The sequence below is a fragment of the Cololabis saira genome, chromosome 2, assembly GCF_033807715.1.
Source record: "Cololabis saira isolate AMF1-May2022 chromosome 2, fColSai1.1, whole genome shotgun sequence".
Lineage (NCBI taxonomy): Eukaryota > Metazoa > Chordata > Actinopteri > Beloniformes > Belonidae > Cololabis > Cololabis saira.
In genome coordinates, this window is record NC_084588.1 from 10,940,035 (window position 1) to 10,960,597 (window position 20,563).

General features: G+C 41.4%; 1 protein-coding gene across 4 annotated transcripts; it reads left to right on the forward strand.

The window, feature by feature from the left end:
• The first annotated feature begins 62 nt into the window (after positions 1-62).
• LOC133458057 (N-acetyllactosaminide alpha-1,3-galactosyltransferase-like) lies at positions 63-15,968 on the forward strand. Of its 4 annotated transcripts, none has more exons than XM_061737569.1 (7): positions 63-188; positions 5,261-5,394; positions 9,659-9,741; positions 9,876-9,953; positions 10,185-10,286; positions 12,119-12,256; positions 13,785-15,968. In XM_061737569.1, the coding sequence occupies exons 3-7, from the start codon at positions 9,737-9,739 to the stop codon at positions 14,467-14,469; spliced, it is 1,008 nt and encodes a 335-aa protein (XP_061593553.1). In that variant the 5' UTR covers positions 63-188; positions 5,261-5,394; positions 9,659-9,736; the 3' UTR covers positions 14,470-15,968. The 4 variants fall into 4 exon arrangements, with proteins under 4 accessions (XP_061593553.1, XP_061593542.1, XP_061593563.1 ...); XM_061737558.1 differs by having other exon boundaries at positions 104-204; XM_061737579.1 differs by lacking the exon at positions 10,185-10,286 and having other exon boundaries at positions 104-204.
• Positions 15,969-20,563: the final 4,595 nt, after the last annotated feature.

Genomic DNA, 20,563 nt, shown 5'->3' on the forward strand with positions numbered 1-20,563 from the left:
TCATTTCCTGGAGGTTTTTCCTTTTTTTTTTTCTACATGTACCTTTCCAGATAACTGTCTTTAACTCCTCCCTCCATCTCTGATGTTTCTTTTACATCCGCCACAGTGAGATTATTCAATGCACATCGCGTCCCTTTATTCCAATCTGGACTTGTATAAATGTGAACTTCGAAACAGCTTCCACACAGGTGAGTGACGTTCCAGGTAATTTTACGGCTCTCGTTGGGGTTCTTGGGAATAGAAGAAAAGAAATAGGTGCAGAGTTTTCCAATGTATTTCATTTTTTTCCCTTTCTTAAATTTCACAATCAAATGTCAGCTTTTTTTCAAACAAACAAAACCAAACAAAAAAAAAAGGAAGAAAAATGTTTATACATTTGGCTTTGAGCAACTTTAAATGAGCGTTGAAGTTTTAATCCGGCAAAGATAAAACCATAAAACAGCTGTTTCTGGATGTATGGGAATGTTTTACTGGGTGCAAATGTCCAACTTTTAACAGGATGAATTACTAAATTGTGTTACAGTAGTTTCCACACTGCATGCGACGCGAGCGAGCGTCAGCGTCAAAAACAATTCCATTGCTTTATTTTTTTTTGGACTGTCCATACTGGTTGCGAGCGGCGTAGCGCGACGCGGCGCGCCGTTTTGAGCTGGACTTTTGTCGGACGCCCTGTTTCTATTTTCTTCCTGTCGCTCGCATTGAGAGCCGGTGTCGTGCCGGATTCAGCACCCCTGCCGTGAAAAGCACCCCCTCGTCGTACACACTGTTTAGCGTCCAGTTTTGTGTTAATGATTCATGCATAGGCGCCGAATTATGTTTTTGCACCGCACACACACACACACACACACACACACACACACACACACACACACACACACACACACACACACACACACACACACACACACACACACACACACACACACACACACACACACACACACACACACACACACAAATAATAATCAAATTCTAAACAAATTCGGGTGTTCATCTGAGAAAAAGGAGGCTATATTTCTATAGTTCATAACCAAGATCATTCTTTCTTCCATCTTGATCATTTCTGCAGGTTGTAGATCAGAGACGATCAACATGGAAGAAAGAATGATCTTGGCTGTGAGTCTGTGAGGAGCTGTGGGATGAGACTGCAGGCCTATCGGGACATTATTAAAAAGGGACAAAAGTGGAGAGAAATCTCACATAATTTGGACACACCTGGTGTGTTTAAAAGTGGTAGAAATGTGATATTCTTTTGCTCTTTTAACAATAAAATGTAAATTTAAAATAAAATATAGCATTTCCATGCCTCATCTGGGGATCAATTGAATCATTGATCAATATATGGTTATGAAAAGACCACGTGTCAATACTTTTGCAAACTGAAGCACTACAGGTCCGCTAAAATGACTGACATGAGCTAAAAAACAACAACATAGTTCAGAAAGGTTTTTTAATAAAATATGATTCAGCCTGAAGTAGACCTGGCCATCATGGAGCTGTAGCTCCCGAACGAGCCTGTATTCCCCCAAATCCTGTCTTCTCATGAGGATTTCATGGACCCATCCCCTCCTTGCTGCTGCTGCTCGTCTCCTCCTCCTCCTCCTCAGAAGAACTAAAGCCAGGGCTTTTCTTTGAATCAGGGACAGATGCATTTTGCAAACCGAGCTGTAGCTACTGTACGTCCAAATGAGTGGGAAAACGGCGCCAGACCGGAAAAACTTTTTTTCGGTCGCCAAGCAACTTGCAACAAATGTGTACGCAGGTTTATGCGCGCAGGCTCTGCGCCGAGTCTGCGCCCACCCGGGCGCAAACCGAGTTCTAGGTGAAAGCCGCTTTGCGCCGCCAACCTCGGCGTCAGACCCTCCGCTCTTGCGCAGCGGCAGCACATACACTTGAATGGGAAAGCCCGCGGCGGCTGTGCGCCCTCTATTTGAAAACCGCTTTAGCCAATCAGTGATTATTGACATGGGGGCTCGCCTACTCTGCTCTCCCCGTGGGTGCTCGGCCATCTCCGTGGGTGCTCGGGCCCCGAAGCACCCACGGTTCCGGCGCCTATGGATTCATGTTTAAATGCGCTCATGGATTCCACAATAGTCATACTTTCCCACAATCACAGTCACAGATAACAAAAATCGGGTAAAAAAAAATCGGGTAAATGGTTATTGACATTGTCATTAATTAATAGCCTGCTTACTGTGTTGTCTTCCATAATATTTGTAAATATATATAATATAAACTCCTAAGTATGTGTTTGTGTGAGTGTGTGTATATACATATATTGAAGTGTCAGTGTGTTGTTTTTTTTCTTGGTCTACTTATCATTGAATATAAACTCCTAAGTATGTGTTTGTGTGAGTGTGTGTATATAAATATATTGAAGTGTCAGTGTGTTGTTTTTTTTCTTGGTCTACTTATCATTGAATATAAACTCCTAAGTATGTGTTCATGTGAGTGTGTGGAATGAGAATATAATTTTTGTCATTGTGTGTACGAAGAGGGGGTGCATTTCACGGCAGGGGTGCTGAATGCGGCACAACACCGGTGTCGTGCCAAAAAGTGATTGCCTGACAGAATCTGATTTCTACCCTGAAAATGGGTCTTTTTACCTGCCAAAAATTGATTGAATGCCAAATACAATTAATGAAAGGTTGTTTCTACCTAAATATGATTTGATGTCATTCTTGAGCTTCATAATATAAACACTAGAGCTCACATTATTGCTTTTAACTCTTTTAAAGGACCATTACAACACAAAATAGGCATTTTCACCTGCCAAAAATTGATTGAAGGCCAAATACAGTGAAAGGTGGTTTCTGCCTAAATATGACTTGATCTCATTCTTGAGCTTCATAATCTGAAAATCTGACGTTTTAGCGCTATCGCTCAACGGGCTGCTGTGCGCGCTCCCGCGGCCACAAATCAGAAGAAATCAGATTCTGGCAGGCAATCACTTTTTGGCACAACACCTGTGTTCTGCCAATTTCTGCTACCTGCCGAGAAATGCTACTTTGTGGTTCTGCGCATGTGCACAGTCGATTTTCAAAGTTTGATTGCCACGCTAAATTGATAATATGGGATGTTGAGTATTTGATCCTTCAAAATACACGACCCATGACATGAATTGCATTACACTTTGTGAACATTATACGATAAAGAGAGAGGAAAAAAAAGAATTATATCGCTTTATTTGATATTCATTCAGTCAGTCGCCTTTATTTAACCAGGCAGGTCATTAAGAACATTCTTATTTACAATGACGGCCTGGAAAGCGACAAGGACCATTTGGGGGGAAAGGAAGTGGTTTAGGGGGTAAAACACAGTAAAATTGTAGCTCTACAAAACCATTAGGTAGCATTTTTTGGCAAAGCAGCAGAAATTGGCAGAACACCGGTGAAAGCGCTGTAAGAAACAGTCATTTCAATACAAGAACCCCAATAAAGTGGCAGCTGGCTGGAGGGAGATCGCCAGGGAGCTGGTAGGTCGTCACCGTCTCCATCACCAGCGGTTTCCCAAATCAGCCTGGATCATTTCTCGTGTCCTCTGCATTTTTCCCACATCCAAGTAATGATCTGACAACCTGACATGTTTGCTGCATTTAACACCACACGCCGCTCACTCCACGCTGTTCGCTGTTTGATTGCGTCACAACACGCCGTTATTAATTGTTCGTGTTTTTCCCCACTTACAGGACCTTTTCTCTCCCTCCCGATGTTCCGGGACCGGGACCTATATAATAATAGGATAGTATTTCTTTCTGTCACTTTATTGAGGTTTTTGTAGTGAAATGAATAATTCCTCTCACTATTGGGAAAGTTGTGTTCTTTTGAGATTTATTAAACTGTCCACAGTTCCTATTAAAAAGGTGAGAGTTTGGTTTCAGTTTTGTAAGCTTTGTTGTTTTAATTTTTAACCTCAGACATCTAAGTTGAACCTTGACAACCTGACTGCCTTACAATTTAGCAGAAAACTATGGAGCTAGAACAGTCTCATAATTCACAAATGCACAGGACAAGTTTTACAAATGCACAGACCGTGTCAGGGTTTGACACTCCCCCCCCCCCCAGTTTGTAACTTTCAGTTTCTGTCTTGCCCCGCCTGTTTCCCATCTGCCCTGATTGTGTCTGCACCTGTGTCTCGTCATGTCTCGTTATCCCTTCAGTATATCTTGTCTTGTCATTCCTTGGTTCCCTGTTGGTCCGTACTGGTTCTTCCTCCATGTCTCCTCGTCGTTTTTCCTGTTCCTGTTTTTTTGTGTTTGTTAATCCTGCTCTGCAGCGCTTTGTTTTTGCCTTTTTGGAATTAAACCCTTTGTTTTTTGAGAACTCCTGCCTCCAGCCTCCCTCTCTCTCCTGCACTTGGGTCCTAGAAAACCACACCCCTAACAGAACGGACCGACCACAATGGACCCAGCGGGAGAGAGCCTCACGCTAAGGGAGTTTTTGCGCCGGGCCGAGGAGGGGGAGTATTGGGACCCCTTTTGGGGAACACGCCTAGCTCTGGGTGGGCCCAGGAGCCTGCAGGCTCAGGGGAGGCAACGACGAGGGCGTCAGCGCCAGTGCCAGCCCCAGCTTGTTCCGGCTCCAGCTCCTGCACCTGACGCCCCCTCCTCCCCCTCCCGTTAGCGCTCCGTCCAAAGCCACGCCCCCACAAACTTTGGGGAACGCGCATTTGCAGGAGTCGAGTTTTACAGGACATTTTGGACAGCACATTTTCATGTTTATTTATTGTTATTTATATTTTGTCATATTTGAATAAAAAATATAAAACGATAAATGCCTTTCCTTTACTATTTCAGCATAAACAAGCTATTACATTTCTCACCTTCTTACATGGTAAATGAATAATGACAACGAATGTGGTATAACACTTTGTTTTATTTAAAAAAATACAAAATAGAACAATTGCTAGAGGGAAAATATTTTCCCATGATGTGGCCTGTTTGATTTGTTTCTTTTATCTATCTGCTTTTCTCACCATTCTTTGCTGCATCATGTGAACCGTGTCAAGGTCGCCTCATCTGAATCCAATGTGTGATGATGTGATCCACAACACACCCACAGCACGCCTACTTCTTGATTGTACTCTGAAATCTACACCCTTTTCTTCTGTAAATACACACCCATTTTTACATGTCTTTGAATAAACTTTGCTGGGGGCAGGACCATTGTAGTTCGCTGCTCGTGCGCCTACCCTTGCATGCAAGAAAATAAGATGTCTCAGCCTCTTTCTTCTGATTATTGAGTGTTTTTTTTCTCCCTAGCATTTCTTGGTCCTTCGAGCCGGATCCCGAAGACCTCCCACCGACGCCAAGATAATCACCACTGAAACCTGTCGACAGTCATCGCTGAATAGCCATCTGCGGTGCCAAAATCCTGGGACGTGAATTCATCCCAGGTCGGTGGCCTTAGTTTGGTCCTCGACTGCCAACAGTGCGACATTTTGTAACAAAATACTGGGTTCATCAGACCACGGGCTCTGTAGCACAGGCCGTGGAATTTGCCTCCCACGCGCAAAGGGCGGTGGCCGTGAAAGAAAAGTCAGGGGGTGCGTATGCTGCAGAAGAAGACACAGAATACGTTGAATACTCTGGTGATTATCGGAGTGATGGGCGGGGCAATCTACGGGGAAGAGATCATTTCCGCCGTAGACGAGGGGGGAGGAATGCAGGAGGGAATTGGGAAAACAGACAAAAATCTGATCCAAATTGAGAAGATGGACGAAAATCTGATCCAAATTGGGAAGATGGACGAAAATCTGATCCAAATTGGGAAGATAGACGAAGATTTGATCCAAATTGCTGGCATTGTGGGAAACCTGGACATTTTTCCAGGGATTGCAAGTCTAACCCTGCAAATAAAAGAAAACAGCTAAAGCAAGATAGACGTCCGGATAATCCCAACTCAGCCCAACAGAAATGACTAGTATCTGAACCTCCAAAACAGGATCCAAATGATGTGGTAGACATCTTCGCAGCCCATGCCCGTCAAAATAATGAATTGCCATTCATAACCCTTAGTATTCAAGGGGAAAACTATTGCTGTCTTTGTGATTCTGGGGCTTGTAGAACTGTTTTACAAACTACTCCCCCAAAAGTAACCTTATCTTCGGATGAAGTATATGTGAAAACAGCAGGTGGACACGTGGCAAAACATCGGTTGACAAATCCAGTTTTCGTGTGCCACAAAGACACCGGAAGAACAGCTTCTTGTCCTGTTCTGGTCGACCCTTCATGCCCAGTAAATTTGTTAGGCAGAGATTTAATGTGCCTGCTCCATCATTGTAACCAAGAGCGGAATGAGAGCAGAGATAACTCCAGCTGATTCTCAGGATGTCTTTGTCGCACAGGGAATGGGGATACCACATTATTGGTGGGCCCTAGATCTGGGTAACATAACAGTAGCAGATGAAATATTGCAAGTTACAAAAACTAAAGTCGAACAGGAGGAATTTATGCCTCGTGACGCCCTCCATGCAACTATGAGGTATAACACAACCCCTGGCCCAGATCCATCTTATGATACAAAGCTTCATAAACTACGAGATCAGGGGTCCGTTTCACAAAGCAGGTTCAACAAACTCTGAGTCTAATCCTGAACTCTTAGTTGATCTACTCTGAGATCGGAAACTCTGAGTTTTCGGTTCCAGAACAGCGGATTTGAGGTAATTTACTCAACTCTAAGTAGTTTCACCTGGAGTTAAGCGCGAGCGTGAGGGAAATCAAAAGCCATCATCAGTAGAGCGCTGAAACAAGGATTCACCATGGCAACCGGCGACACAAAAGAGCGACATACTTTTTATTTTTTTTATTTTGAACTTTATTTATCATTTCAATTTACAAAATCCCTTTGAGGAAACATTAGTTTGCATCTGAAGATCCACATACTTCACGCCGTGTCCTTTTTCACCCGAATAGAAGTAGAGATTTTAATGCGCGCATACGGCGAATTTGAACATGTTCTTCGAAAAAAAGAGTAACACCGCAGCACAGAATATAATATAAAAATAATTTAGCAGATCTCCACATCATTCACCTGCAATCCTGTGGAACCCCTTGATGGCTTGGACAGGTTTATGTAGGCTTGCCACCCGTCCCTTGAAATACGGAATTGTTCCGTAATTGGGAATTAAAAGTTGCGTTCCGTATTGAACCTATACAGACACATATTATGCTCTTATTTATTTATGTAACAATATACAGGTGGAGGTCGGAAAATTTGAATATATTGCAAAACTTCATTCGTAGTAAATTCAACTTAAGGTGAAACAAATATTATTTCCCACTACATGCAAAGTGAGATATTTCAAGCCTTTATTTGTTATAATTTTGGTGATTATGGCTCACAGTTTATGAAAACCCCAAATAAAAAATCTCAAAAAATTAGAATATATTATGAAATCATTAAACAATTCAATCATCAAAATTATAACAAATAAAGGATTAACATATATTGCTTTGCCTGTAATGAGACTATGTAATATATTACGCGGTCTGATAACCATCTCCCGACGAATATTTAATTCTCTGCGCATTAATTCTGCACCTTCATCAATTGTGTCTTCATCAAAAAGACATGCCATGTTCGTGACAATGGACTTCTAATATATATACTGACTCTGTTTTTAATGACAGACGGCAGAACTTCACCAAAACTCGCCTGCTGACTGAATGAATGAGGAAATCAAATGTGCGTGCGGCTCTGAAAGAGGCGGAGACGCAGAAAAACTCCAGGTTTCACGATATAAACCTGGTCCCGACCAGGTTAGGTTCAGAGAGTCTGTTACTACGGTAACTGACCGAGAGCTTAAGTTACCTCTCTTTGTGAAACAGGCTAGAGTTACCTCTCTTTCTCTGGTTTGAGTTACCTCCCTTTGTGAAACGGAAAACTCAGAGTTTCCCTCATTTCAGGGTTAACAGACTCAGAGTTTTCACTAAACCTGCTTTGTGAAACGGACCCCAGGTCATTACAGTTTCCCATTTGTACATCTCTCCGGATGGAGTCTGTTCGGTAATATTGTCAGAAGAAAAAACTCCTGTATCAGCCTCTCCCGCACATCTCAGTGTGCAGAGTAACATGCAGAGATTGGAAGGAAATGTCATATATTCTGCGCACAGCTGAATCAGACACATCATGAGTAAATATTTTCCCTCTAACAACAATCATAAATAATATTTTTACACAAGTATCTATAGTTTTTTCACCTCTGGGTGTCAAACAATCTGTATTTACACAAGAAAAGCCGTGTCCAGGGACGGCTGACAGATCAGGCTTTGCATGAAGTGTCATTGTGAGCTGTGGCCATCTAGTCCTTGGGCAGTGATTTACCTTTAGGGGGAATATCACAATTAGACATCTGACAACAATTACTGCATTTCAAAGACACAATGAATGACAACACTTCAACTATGTTTCCATTTCACACAGTAACAAACATTCATGACAGTTTTCTAAGTGGTTTATCCTTGGCTTTGTTTAGATACAGTAACTACAGGTGCATCTCAAAAAAATAGAATATCATGGAAGAGTTCAATATTTTTGTAAGATAGACAAGTACAGAAAGTACAGAAAACAAAAATATATAAATATTTTCATGGTGTCTGAAAATATGTATACATATTTTATTTATTTTTAATTTCCTGAAATATCTTACAAAAATTGAACTTTTCCACGATATTCTAATTTTTGGATATGCACCTGTATTTTCGATCATAAGTTATGATATGGATTTTTCAAATTACCTTTTCAACATAAGTATGTTAGCACTTCATGATCAAGCTACAATACTGTAAGAGAACTCACCTAGCCCTCTGCTGAGTTGACTCTGCAAAAGCTCCTGCGTTGACGGGGCAGGGACACCTGACAGAGCCCCACGTTGACGCGGATCGTCAGGCCTCTTTCTTGCGCTCCGTGGCGGACCTCCAGTAGCGGACAACCTGCGCCGCAGAATCGCACTTTGGCTTTCTTTTTTTAGCCTTTTTAGCAGGGCAAGCCGTTACAAGTAACGCTGGAGGTGGTATTTTTGGCTGCGTTTTCTCTGCCATTCTTCAGCAAACGTGACTCGAGTGTGTGAAGTTTTCCGGCAAGATTTTCGACGTGACGAGTGCGCGCATGGGACAGAGCGGGGTGTGGGCGGGACTTAAAATGAAGGCATCTGATTGGTTCTTTCCCCCCTGCCAATCCTCTGGTCCTCTGACCAATCCGTTTCATTTGGTGCGAATGAATTAAAGCTGGATTAAAGCTGCCAGAGAGGTCGGATATTTTTCTTTCCTTTTTCTGAACATATTATTCACTGGCTACTCTCAGGATGGAAGGACCATTTCACCCAGTATAACAATAAATGTTTTTGAATACGATTACAGACTATACCTTTCATTGTGACTAGATTGCAGCTTCTATTTTTTTATTATATATATATATATATATATATATATATATATATATATATATATATATATATATATATATATATATATATATATATATATATATATATATATAGTATTATTCTTATTTGCAGTCATCCCATTGCTGGAGTCGCCAGTTTACATACAAGTAATGATATGCCTGTATTCAAAAAGTGTGTGGGGGGGGTGGGGGGTGTTCATGCGTGCTTTAGAGATACTTCTTGTGTAGAAATGATGTTCTATTTTACTTTAAAGGGACAGTTCAGCCATTGTGGGCGACACTTGACAGAACTTTTTGCCAGCAAACCTCCAACAAGGCACTTTTTCACAACAATGAGGTATTGTATTATGTCTTATTGTGTTTGTCATGTTTTGTTAAAGACATGTTTTGTTATTTAGAAAATCCTTTTAATGGTTAAACTGAATTGACTTATTTTTTTCCCCCTCCTGCTTTATTTTGGCATCATTTTAGTTGGAAAACTACCTGGACAAAGTATGCTGGAATCAGCATTGTACTGATCCTATTGGGTTTCACATCCTTATATCTCAGGTGTGTCTCTTTTCCAAAATCATTGAGCAAATATGAGTTATTTGCATTGTATCTTTCATATGTTCAGAGACTTGAAACAAAGTAACTGGACTTCCTTGTCTTACAACAATAGTAGGAAGTAGGAAGTCCACCTTGTTCCAAGTCTATGAGAGAACAACCACCAATGACTGAGAGTCTGCACCAGCACATTGTTATATTCTATTCTTGCAGACATTTGTTTTGTTTTCTCAGTAACAGGGATTTAAGAAACATTGCAAATGAGGAGAATCTTAAAGTGGCAAATAAATTGTCAACAAGATCCATTTCTGATTTGGATGACACACTTTCATTTGGGTAAGGAATCTCTGTGGAAGTCTTAACTATGCTGCATATTCACGAGCGTGCTGTGATGAGCTGGCTGCATGGGTGCTGTGGTGATGGGTGTCCTTGGATGTTGCATTTTTGTGTGTATTGCAATCCTTGATAAGGGAAAAAAGGCGCTTCCAAGCAGCTCCTTACCGACAAGACTATATCCTCCATTGGTAAATGACACTTCTCGATGCATTCTTGTTCCACTTTTTGTAAAACATGCCAAAGACATTAAAGGTAGGGTCCCTGATGTTTGAGAGCTAGCAAGATTTGAAAGTGGCACCTCCTCTAAGCCCCGCCCCCTCCTCCCCCTCCCGTCAGCGCTCCGTCCAAAGCCACGCCCCCACAAACTTTGGGGAACGCGCAAAATGCTACGCTCTAGAGCCTGCAGCGCACCGCCACCTGCTCTCCGCTCTCCACTCTCGCCGGGATGGAAGCGTCTCCATCCCCACGGACCCCCATACTGCTTCCGAGCCGGCTGCTGCGGCGCTTCAGTGCGGCTTCACGTGTCCCCGCGGGCTGCTGCTGCTGGGCGGAGAGTCCTGCAGCAGCAGCCCGGACCGACGGCTCTGCTCCCCGCTCTCACACACAGCGGGGACAGAGCCGCTCTGGAAATAACTACATAATAACTACATACTGGGGGTCCGTGGCAGAGGGGAGGGAGGGGGGTTACACTGGGACACTGTGAGCCCAGGAGGACCCGTGGGAAGTGGACACGGGGGTCCCGCCGGAGGATAGCTTACCAGCTACCTCATAAATAAAACGGCATTGACCCGACCGCCATATTCCATCCCATATCTGACTTCCACCGATGCCAAGGTAAATAAGCCACAATTAAGCATTTTGCTCTTCTCCTGGTGTTTGAGCAGTCAAACCAGGAGATGTGTTTCAGCTGTGGAAGTAGAACATCTCTAAATGTTTCATAATGTATCATTAAATGATTACTAATTAATTACATGTGTATTCATACACTACTTATTTTCAACATCTTTTGTCTTCATATGTTCTATAAAAACCTCAAGTTTTACAATTAAGATACCTAAACAAATACAAAAATAGTGTGCCTATCTGAATAGTCCTTTGAGTCACTTATTTAAAATTCTAGATAGCAGACTGCACTTTTTTCTCCAAATTTACTTTTTGTCAACAGCAATTGGACATTTGTTTGCACAAGTTCAGCTGATATGGAATATGTTTTCCATGGGGATTACCAAATACCTGTAATATCATGAGAACCAGGCTTGTTTGTAAGCACAACATTCAGCATACAACCAAATAGTCCAAAGTCTTTAATTTAATTTCTTTGTGATCTTCCCTCTACCATAATATCCAGTATGTGTCCATCTCAGATTACAAGAGTCATTAAAAAATAATCCAATACACATCCACGCATGTATCTGTATCTATAGATACAGAGAATGTAGATGAACAGACAGACAGATACCATCTCCATCCATCCATCCATCCATCCATCCATCCATCCATCCATCCATCCATCCATCCATCCATCCATCCATCCATCCATCCATCCATCCATCCATCCATCCATCCATCCATCCATCCACCATTATCAGCTATCCAACTAGCAGGGAGGCCCATACTTCCCTCTCCTAACTCATTCCACCAGATCTTACAGAAAAATACCAAGACAGGTGATCTCTCCAGCATGTCCTTCCTGTGGCTCGACTCGAGGAGCAACATATACTCCAAGTCTGTCCAGGATGACTTTTAGTTACAACGAACGTTTCCTGGATTTAGAGTTTAGTAAAAATACTGGAATCATTCTAACATCCAGATTGTTTCATCTTGTTTTTCAGGGCGAGACCAAAAGTTCAGACACGCACTTCTTGGAAAGCTCCTATCATGTGGGAGTTGATGTTTGACCCCAGGGTTTACGACAAAAAGCACCAAGAGGAACAAACTACTGTGAGCCTGACGGTGTTCGCTGTCGGCAGGTTTGTTTATTGGTAAACATGAAATAAAATTTGGGAAACTCTGTTCTAGGAGTTCATTTGTTATTGGCTTTTTACAGCGTTGAAAGGAAATGAAAGAAACTGTATGAACAGTGCTGCCTCAACGTTTTTCATTATTCATGTCAGTAATAAGATGAATTAAAGCTGCAAGCAGCGATGGACGGGCCCTGGTACTCTTGTGCACGTTCAGGCGTGCTGCAGCGGAAGCGCTAGTATGACTTGCATGTAGATTCTTCACGCCTGGACATTTAGCGGATAACACCAGCCACGACTCTCTATGTCAAACCATTCAAAGGTAATGGCAGAAAGAAGGAACTATCAGATATCAACCAATCAGATGAATCGGCGGGGCTCATTTGCACCAATTACGGTGAAGGAATCAAAACCGAGTCAGATGACACCAGCCACGACTCTCTATGTCAAACCATTCAAAAGTTATAGCAGAGTATAGGGACTATCAAATATCGACCAACCAGATGAAGGGGGGGCGCGCTTTTTGGCATCTATCGTCGCCACGGTAACGCTTTTGACTGAAAAAAGTAATGCACGTCGTTGCAGGATGGAGACGCACATTTTGATGTATAACACACCTGGGTGCACGTTATGGTTCGGGCTGTATTAACGGCCGAAGACATGGCATAAATTGCGGCAAAATTACACGATTAGCTCAAAATGTTCAAAATGGACAACTTCCTGTTCGGCTTTGGCCATGGCGCCAAGAGACTTTTCTTTAAGTTGCGACATGATACAGGTGTGTACCGATTTTCGTGAATGTACGTCAAACCGTATTGTGGGGATTGAGGCACAAAGTTTTTTCTGTATGGACCAATGACATGAAGGGGGGGCGCGCTTTTTGGCGTCTAGCGTCGCCACGGTAACACTTTTGACTGGGAAAAGTAATGCGTGTCGTCGCAGGATGGAGAGGCACATTTTGATGTATAACACACCTGGTTGCACGTTACGGTTCGGGCCGGATTAACTGCCGAAGGAATGGCATAAATTGCGCCAGAATTACATGATTAATTCAAAATGGCCGACTTCCTTTTCGGTTTCGGCCATGGCGCCAAGAGACTTTTCTTTAAATTGCAACATAATAAAGGGTCTACATCAAACTGTATTGTGGGACTTGAGGCACAAAGTTTTCTAGGGGGTGCTGATGAGCCATTTTCCCACGCCCATTAATTCAAACCATTAAATATCAAATTTTTCGCCAGGCCTGGCTTGCGTGCAAAATTTGGTGACTTTTGGGGCACGTTTAGGGGGGCAAAAAGGCCCTCATTTTGTCAGAAGAAGGAAAATAAAGAAAAATTCCTACAGATACAATAGGGCCTTCGCACTGTAAGTACTTGGGCCCTAAAAAAAGTATGGATAAAATAAACTGAACTGAATTTTTGTCAGTTGTTCCAAAATTATTAAAAAAGAATAAAGAAATTAAAAAAAGAGCGTAATTTGTAAGTGTTTTCCTGATTTTAACAACGGGATCTCATGTTTCTCTTTGTCTATCCTGAAGATACCTGGAGGCCTACCTGGAGACTTTCCTCACCTCAGCAGAAGAACACTTCATGCCGGGATTACCAGTGACGTATTATGTGTTTACAGATTTGCCAGAGAAAGTGCCAAATATTACACTTGGCCCCATGCGAAACTTGACAGTTGTCTGGGTGAAGAAACACAGCAGGTGGCAGGACATCTCCATGATGCGAATGAAGACAATATCAGACATAATAGAAAGAGAGCTCCAGCACAGGTTCACTTATGTCTTTTGCTTTGACGTGGATCAGATATTTAAGGCAAGATTTGGCTCTGAGGCTCTTGGGGAATCTGTGGCTTTGCTCCACGCCTGGTTTTACAAACTTCCTAAGTACCGGTTCACCTATGATAAAAACCCTGAATCTGAAGCCTACATGGAGCAGGGAGATTACTACTACCACGCGGCTATCTTCGGAGGCACATGTGAAAAAGTTAAGGCTTTGACATTTTCCTGTTATCTGAGCATCATGAAGGATAAACTGAGCGGCGTAGAGGCACTGTGGCATGACGAGAGTCATCTAAACAAGTACTTTTGGATTCATAAACCGAGTAAGCTGCTTTCCCCAGAGTACTGCTGGGATCCTAGCATCGGTGATAAAAGTGATATACTTATCAGACGGCTAATTTGGAGGCCAAAAGAATATGACACACTTCGTACTCGGTAGACTTGCCAGAAAAGAAATGACTGCAAAATACTTGCATTTCTTCTTTCCACAAAAGTGTATCGTAATGTCGGATGCTTTACTTAATTAGATGCTTTACATGTCATGATCCTTTCTTGTCTTAACTCACCTGCCTGTCACTCCCACCTCATCAGTGCAACCAGCTTCACCTGTGCTCCCTCACCATATATATATTTACCAACTCCTTCCACTCAGGCCCCGTTTACACGGAGCAAAAACGGTGGTGTTTTCATGCGTTTTGGCCGTTTGTTTACACGAAAACAAAGCTCAAAGTCACCAAAAACGATCATTTCTGAAATCTCCGGCCAAAGTGGACATTCGCAAAAACTCTGTCTTCACGTTTGCTTGTAAACAGAGGAAAACTGACATTTAGGCTTCAGAACGTCACATTATGCGACAGAAACGTCACCAGCGTCATGTGTGCGACCTGCCTTTATAATTTGTTAGGCCACTGTAGTTACTCGTGTCATTTGTTAATGTTTTTTTCCAGGATTCCGATTGGCTAGCATAACTTTATGCTTCTCGTTACACTGCCCCCTGCAGGTTTGGCTGCTCATAGCACCTTAACAGCGTATTTATGCAGGTTTGTGTAAATTATGGTATTTTTCAAAACGTAGAGGGGGAAATATCCATTTTTGTAAATACCCGGCTATGTGTAAACGTGGCCTCAGTCTTTGCCTGATTGTCTTAGCTCCATGCAAAGCCTTATAGCAGTTTTCTCTGGATTGTCTTGTTGATTTCTTGTTTGATTGTGGAACAACCTCCCGGAGAACCTCAGGGCCGCAGAGACTGTTGATGTTTTTAAAAAGAGGCTCAAGACCCATCTCTTTAATCAGGCTTTTAACTGACTCATTTAACTCTTTTACATTTCTTATGCTCACCCTTATTTTTATTGAATCTTACTGCTCTGTTTTATATTTAGTTTATCCTTTCTTATCGTATTTTATTTTTGTTTAATCTCAATGTTTTATCTAAATATTTTAGTTGTTATTTATGGTCTATTTTATACATTTTACTGTTTTATTATTTTAGTTTTTAATGTCTTACTTTCTAGACATACTTTTAGGATTTTATGTTTGTATGTTTTATGTTTTTTATAAACTCCTTTAGTGTATTTTATCCTGTTTTCTTGTAGCTTTTATCTCCAGTGTTTCCTCATGGGGAGCCTCCATGCTGGGAGTGACTCTGGCCTGCAGGGGGTCGTCCTGGGGGTCGTTCTGGCCTGGATGGTTGTGGAGCTCTGCACCACGGCTTCACCGCTGTGGTGTGGACTCCTCTATCCGTCCGGGCCGGGATGGTCTCTGTGGGCCCCCCCCCTTGTAGCTGCGGGCTATGAGACCTCCTGGCGTGGACGGCTCCCCGTTACCGTTTCCTCACCTGGATCCTCTGTGCCTAGCCATGTCTACACCATGTGTCTGTGTGTGTCTGTGTGTGTAATTTAGGAATTTAGGTGAATTGTAGTGTGCTTTTGTCTGCGGGGAGGGGGGGGGGGGGGGGGGGGGGGGGTCAGGGGGGGGGGCGTTAATAAGTTTTATGTTTATTTGTTTTTTCTTGTTTTTTTTTTCTGTTAAGCACTTTGTGTTTCATTATTTGTAGGAAAAGTGCTATATAAATAAAGTTTGATTTGATTTGATTTGATTTCGACCCTGCCTGTTCCTGACTAATCTACCTGCTCGTCGCTTGTCTGGTTCCTGGTTGCTCGGATTTCCTATTTTCCTGATTTTTGACCTGTTCAGGTTGTGGAATACAGCGTTCAGCTTTGGCTAATAAATTGAACTGTTCCACCGGCCTCGATCTGTGCTATTCTTGTGTTCAACCTCACGACCATCACATTACAGAAGACAAAATCTGTTGCCAAGAGCGTATATGCCGTCTGATCTTGCAACCAAATCAAAAGCTTTTATCTAACACAGTTCTGTCAGTTTGTTAATCAAGGCTGACTAGATCTGATAACAAACCAGCCAGTCAGCCAGTCTACGTTTGCAGTGACACGACAAACCTCACTTGGATAGATTTATCCAGATCCCCCTTGCTTTTTTTTTTTTATTGTGTGTGGATGAGCCTGTTGCCGTGTCGGAAAACACCGTCAGTCCTGAGCCACAACAAACCATTTTCCTTCCTGACGGTAGTTATCGCTTTGACCTCAGACCAAGAATGGTGCCTAGAGTCAGGTCCGGATGGACGTGGAGGCACAGTTGATGGACTGATCCTTCCCATTGTGACAGACTTGACACTGATTATGTTTACATGCAGTCAAAATTCGGGTTATTGCTAATATTCCGGTTACATTCGGAATCCATGCGTGAGCAAACAGAGTTATCCCTGTATACATGGTTATTAATCATTTGGGATATCACGATCAAACCAGCAACGCGCGGAGAACATCATGACGCAATTCCTGTCATTTCCGCTTCTTCTTCCTGTATCCAAATCCAAAACAACAACAATAACAGCAGCACGGAGGATAATCGGACCCGCTGGTACCGTTTTGTTTCTTGACCCTGTAGTTCGCCTTTTTCAGCGTCTTCCAGCGGTGCTTGATCTGGTCTGGCGTTCATACAAATCCTGCTTCGCGCAACTTTTCGCTCACCTTTTTTGTAAATCTTGCTCTCCTGGTACTTTCTACCGTCTACAAATGACAAAATGTTCATATCTTTCATTACATTTATGAAGTGATTAGTCTCCTCCTGGTCTTACGTTCCCCGTGTTTATAAGAACTTCCTGGACTCAAAAGGCCAAGATTCCTTCCATTCCTTTTGATGGGGATATCACATTAGATGTTACATGGCCAAATATTCGGGTTAGAAAATGAGTAACCCAGGAGTCATATTCAGGTTTTTAAAAACCGGAATATGAGCCAATTTCGGTTATTCAAAGGGGTTATTGGTGTTTACATGGCCGTGCAAAACCGGGTTATTGCTAATACTCCGGTTAGAAAAGGGTTATTGACTGCATGTAAACGCAGTCACTGATTGACTTCTTTTTGGTTTCTTTCTCTGCATTTTATCATGTGAAGTTTTGCTCTCACTTTGTTTATTTAGTTCTCGTTGTCACCTACCATTGATTAGTAGTCTTATATGGTACTTATGAACCTTTTGAATAAGATTAAATTTTTGTTGTTTGTGACATTGTAAGTTCTGTTCTTGTTTGACAAAAAAAAAACAAAAGGAAATCCATGTTGTTTTTGATGCATAAACTGTATTTGAGTTGGGTTTTTTTTCAACTAATATTAATTAGTTAATTATTAATTAATATTACATGTCAGCAATAAATCCAGTCAGTATGAATCTACTTAAATATGTGATGCCCCTTTTGTTTTTGACAGCTTAACTGTTTGTTCATGTGTGAGAGCATGTTGAGTGATATCTGTACTTCCTGTTGTATGGCTGAGGTCAGCTTTTGTCTCCCTGGAGAGAATATGTAACAGCCGTATTTGGCAGACCTTAGTGACTGAGTGATGTCATCTGTGTAGCTCTCTCTTACATCCGGCTCACGTGGGTACAGAGCAGCATTTTTGTGAAAGCTAAAAAAAGTTATCGATTGATAAGATGTTGAAAGTTGAATATCTCAGAAACTGTAATAATTGGCATGATAAGATTATAAGATAGATATAGAGCGCTTTACTTTTGTGCACTATTCTTTTTTTCCCCCTTCTGTAACACAGTTTTTTTGGGTTGTTTGGAACTTGCTGTCATGTGTGACACAAAAGCCAACAGTTGAAGTTCCCTTTCTGTTTGTTTTTAATAATAAACAAGCACATTGTGATTTCCATGGCTTCGTGCAGTCCTAGATTCTTTAATTTTCTTTTTTACATAACCCCAAAAACACTAAAAGGTGTTACATGCTATTCTGGTCCTGTCAAAAGTTAAAAAGATACTGGGACAAAATATGGAGGGGTTTACAAAAGATAATAGGGTATGAGATACCAAAAACATGTAAGATACTTTACTTGGGGAACTTAACACAAGATACAAAACAGAAAGAAGATGAGTACCTTGTCAAAGTATTGCTGTCAGCCAGTAAAAAAAACAATTACTAGAATGTGGTACAGTGGAGCAGTGGATGTGACTGTGGAAGAGATTTTTGTAATGGAGAAAATTATACATAAACTACTACAAGAGACACAATTTGGGGATAAATGTGAAAAATGGACTGATTATGTGACACCCACAAAAGAAAAGGTCATTTTTGTGAATTTGTTTTATTTTATACCTGCATTAATTTTAATATGAATAAGCCTGTGTGACACTATAGGATTGAACCTGCACTACCGACTCTATACTGTAGGGGGCAGTGTCCGCCTGTTGCGTGTTGTGGGAACACAGTGTTCTTCTGTGGTTCCTTAGAGGGAGCGGCCATTATACTTTGTGCCTGTACAGAAACAACATGCATTTTATTCATTCCTTGTCCTGTACTTCTCAGGTTGGTAATTACCTCAAACACACTTTATTTACAACAGAAACGTTCCTATAAGAAGATAAATGCACTAGCTTTCGTTTGATGTACATAACATGATGTTTGGTGTTGATTTAGTGACGTTTTTGACTAATAAGAAGTGGACTCCTGCACAGGTTGATGTTTATTATTTTGAGATCGGTTTTGTAACATTTATGGACAGAAATGAGTCAGTATGTGCCTGTAAAGATTTCGGTTTGAGTATTTATGTTTATTAACAGTGTGTGTTTACCAGCCCCAAAACTAGTTCTGTTTCTATCTGTTTGTGCACTTTAGCAGTGCAGCGCCTGTCACACACAAAAGTGTGTCCTATATAATTTCGTGACTGCAGGGTCATGTTACTGCAATGATGGTGTTATACTGTGAATGGTATTATGGTAAAGTAGCAAGAAAACATAGGAAACGAAATATGGTGTGACCAAAGTTACTATAGCCTTCTGTATTATACTGCAAAGTAAAATAAGAATATGTGAATAATACTAACAGGTGATATACTGTAAATGAATAGAGAAGTATTATGGAGCATGGATGAAGAGAAACTTTGGGTTACCTTGGATAATTTAGTGAAGAGAAAATATGGGTTATGGACAAGAACAAGGTAATGGAATATGGATTTATTGCAATGACAATGATTGTATTATTGTTAATGATTGTTGACAAGACAAAAATAAGAACATTGAACATACAATGGAGAAAAAGAAAATAAGAAAGAGACATGATGACATTCTGGATTTTGGTAAATAAATTATACTTTGTGCCTGTACAGAAACAACATGCATTTTATTCATTCCTTGTCCTGTATTTCTCAGGTATATTTAAACTGCTAACGGGTACCCACGCCGGGGCCTGTAACAATTACAGAAGACGAGAAGAGGACACCACCATTGCTACTGAACAACAAGGACATTGATATAAGGATGAATGCTTAACTATGTATGTATGATGTACCCTGACACTGTAATTGTTGAAAGAAAATTTGAATAAAAAAAATAAGTTACAAAAAAAAAAAAAAAGTGTTACATGCTGATGATGGTCCAGGGAGACGCTCCTGTGACATTGTGGACCTCAAGTACGTTTTCATCTGGCGTAGCCAATAGCAATAAACAATTCCATAATCATGGTGTGAATTTGCACTTGTTGCAAACACAAACCAGACTAGGTTCCCTGTGGGGGAAATTAGTTGCATGACATGAAGTTTTTATAGTTTCTAGTTTAGCTAAACTAAAAAAAACAAACACAGTCGCCTTCTGTGGCTAATAGCAATATATTAGCAACAGGCTAATTAAAAACCTATAGCCTACTGTCACTCATAGAAATCTGCATACATATCTTTTGCCCATATCTCCTCTTCTTATTATTCTGAACTGGCACCTGATGGCTTCTTTGGTTTTTTACTAGTTGGCTCCATGATGAAGATGAATACTCAACATCAGCTGGAATCACTTGAATCATGTAGAAGACTAAACAGATTTTTTATTTTTCACCTTACCAAATTAATTACATGTAGGTATACAGTAGGCTATGGGTCTATTTTATTGTTAGGAAAGAAATGCATCTTGCCTCACTGGCACGGGATCAGTCTATCCTCCTCGCCTCTTCTGAAACACACAACCTGTATGAC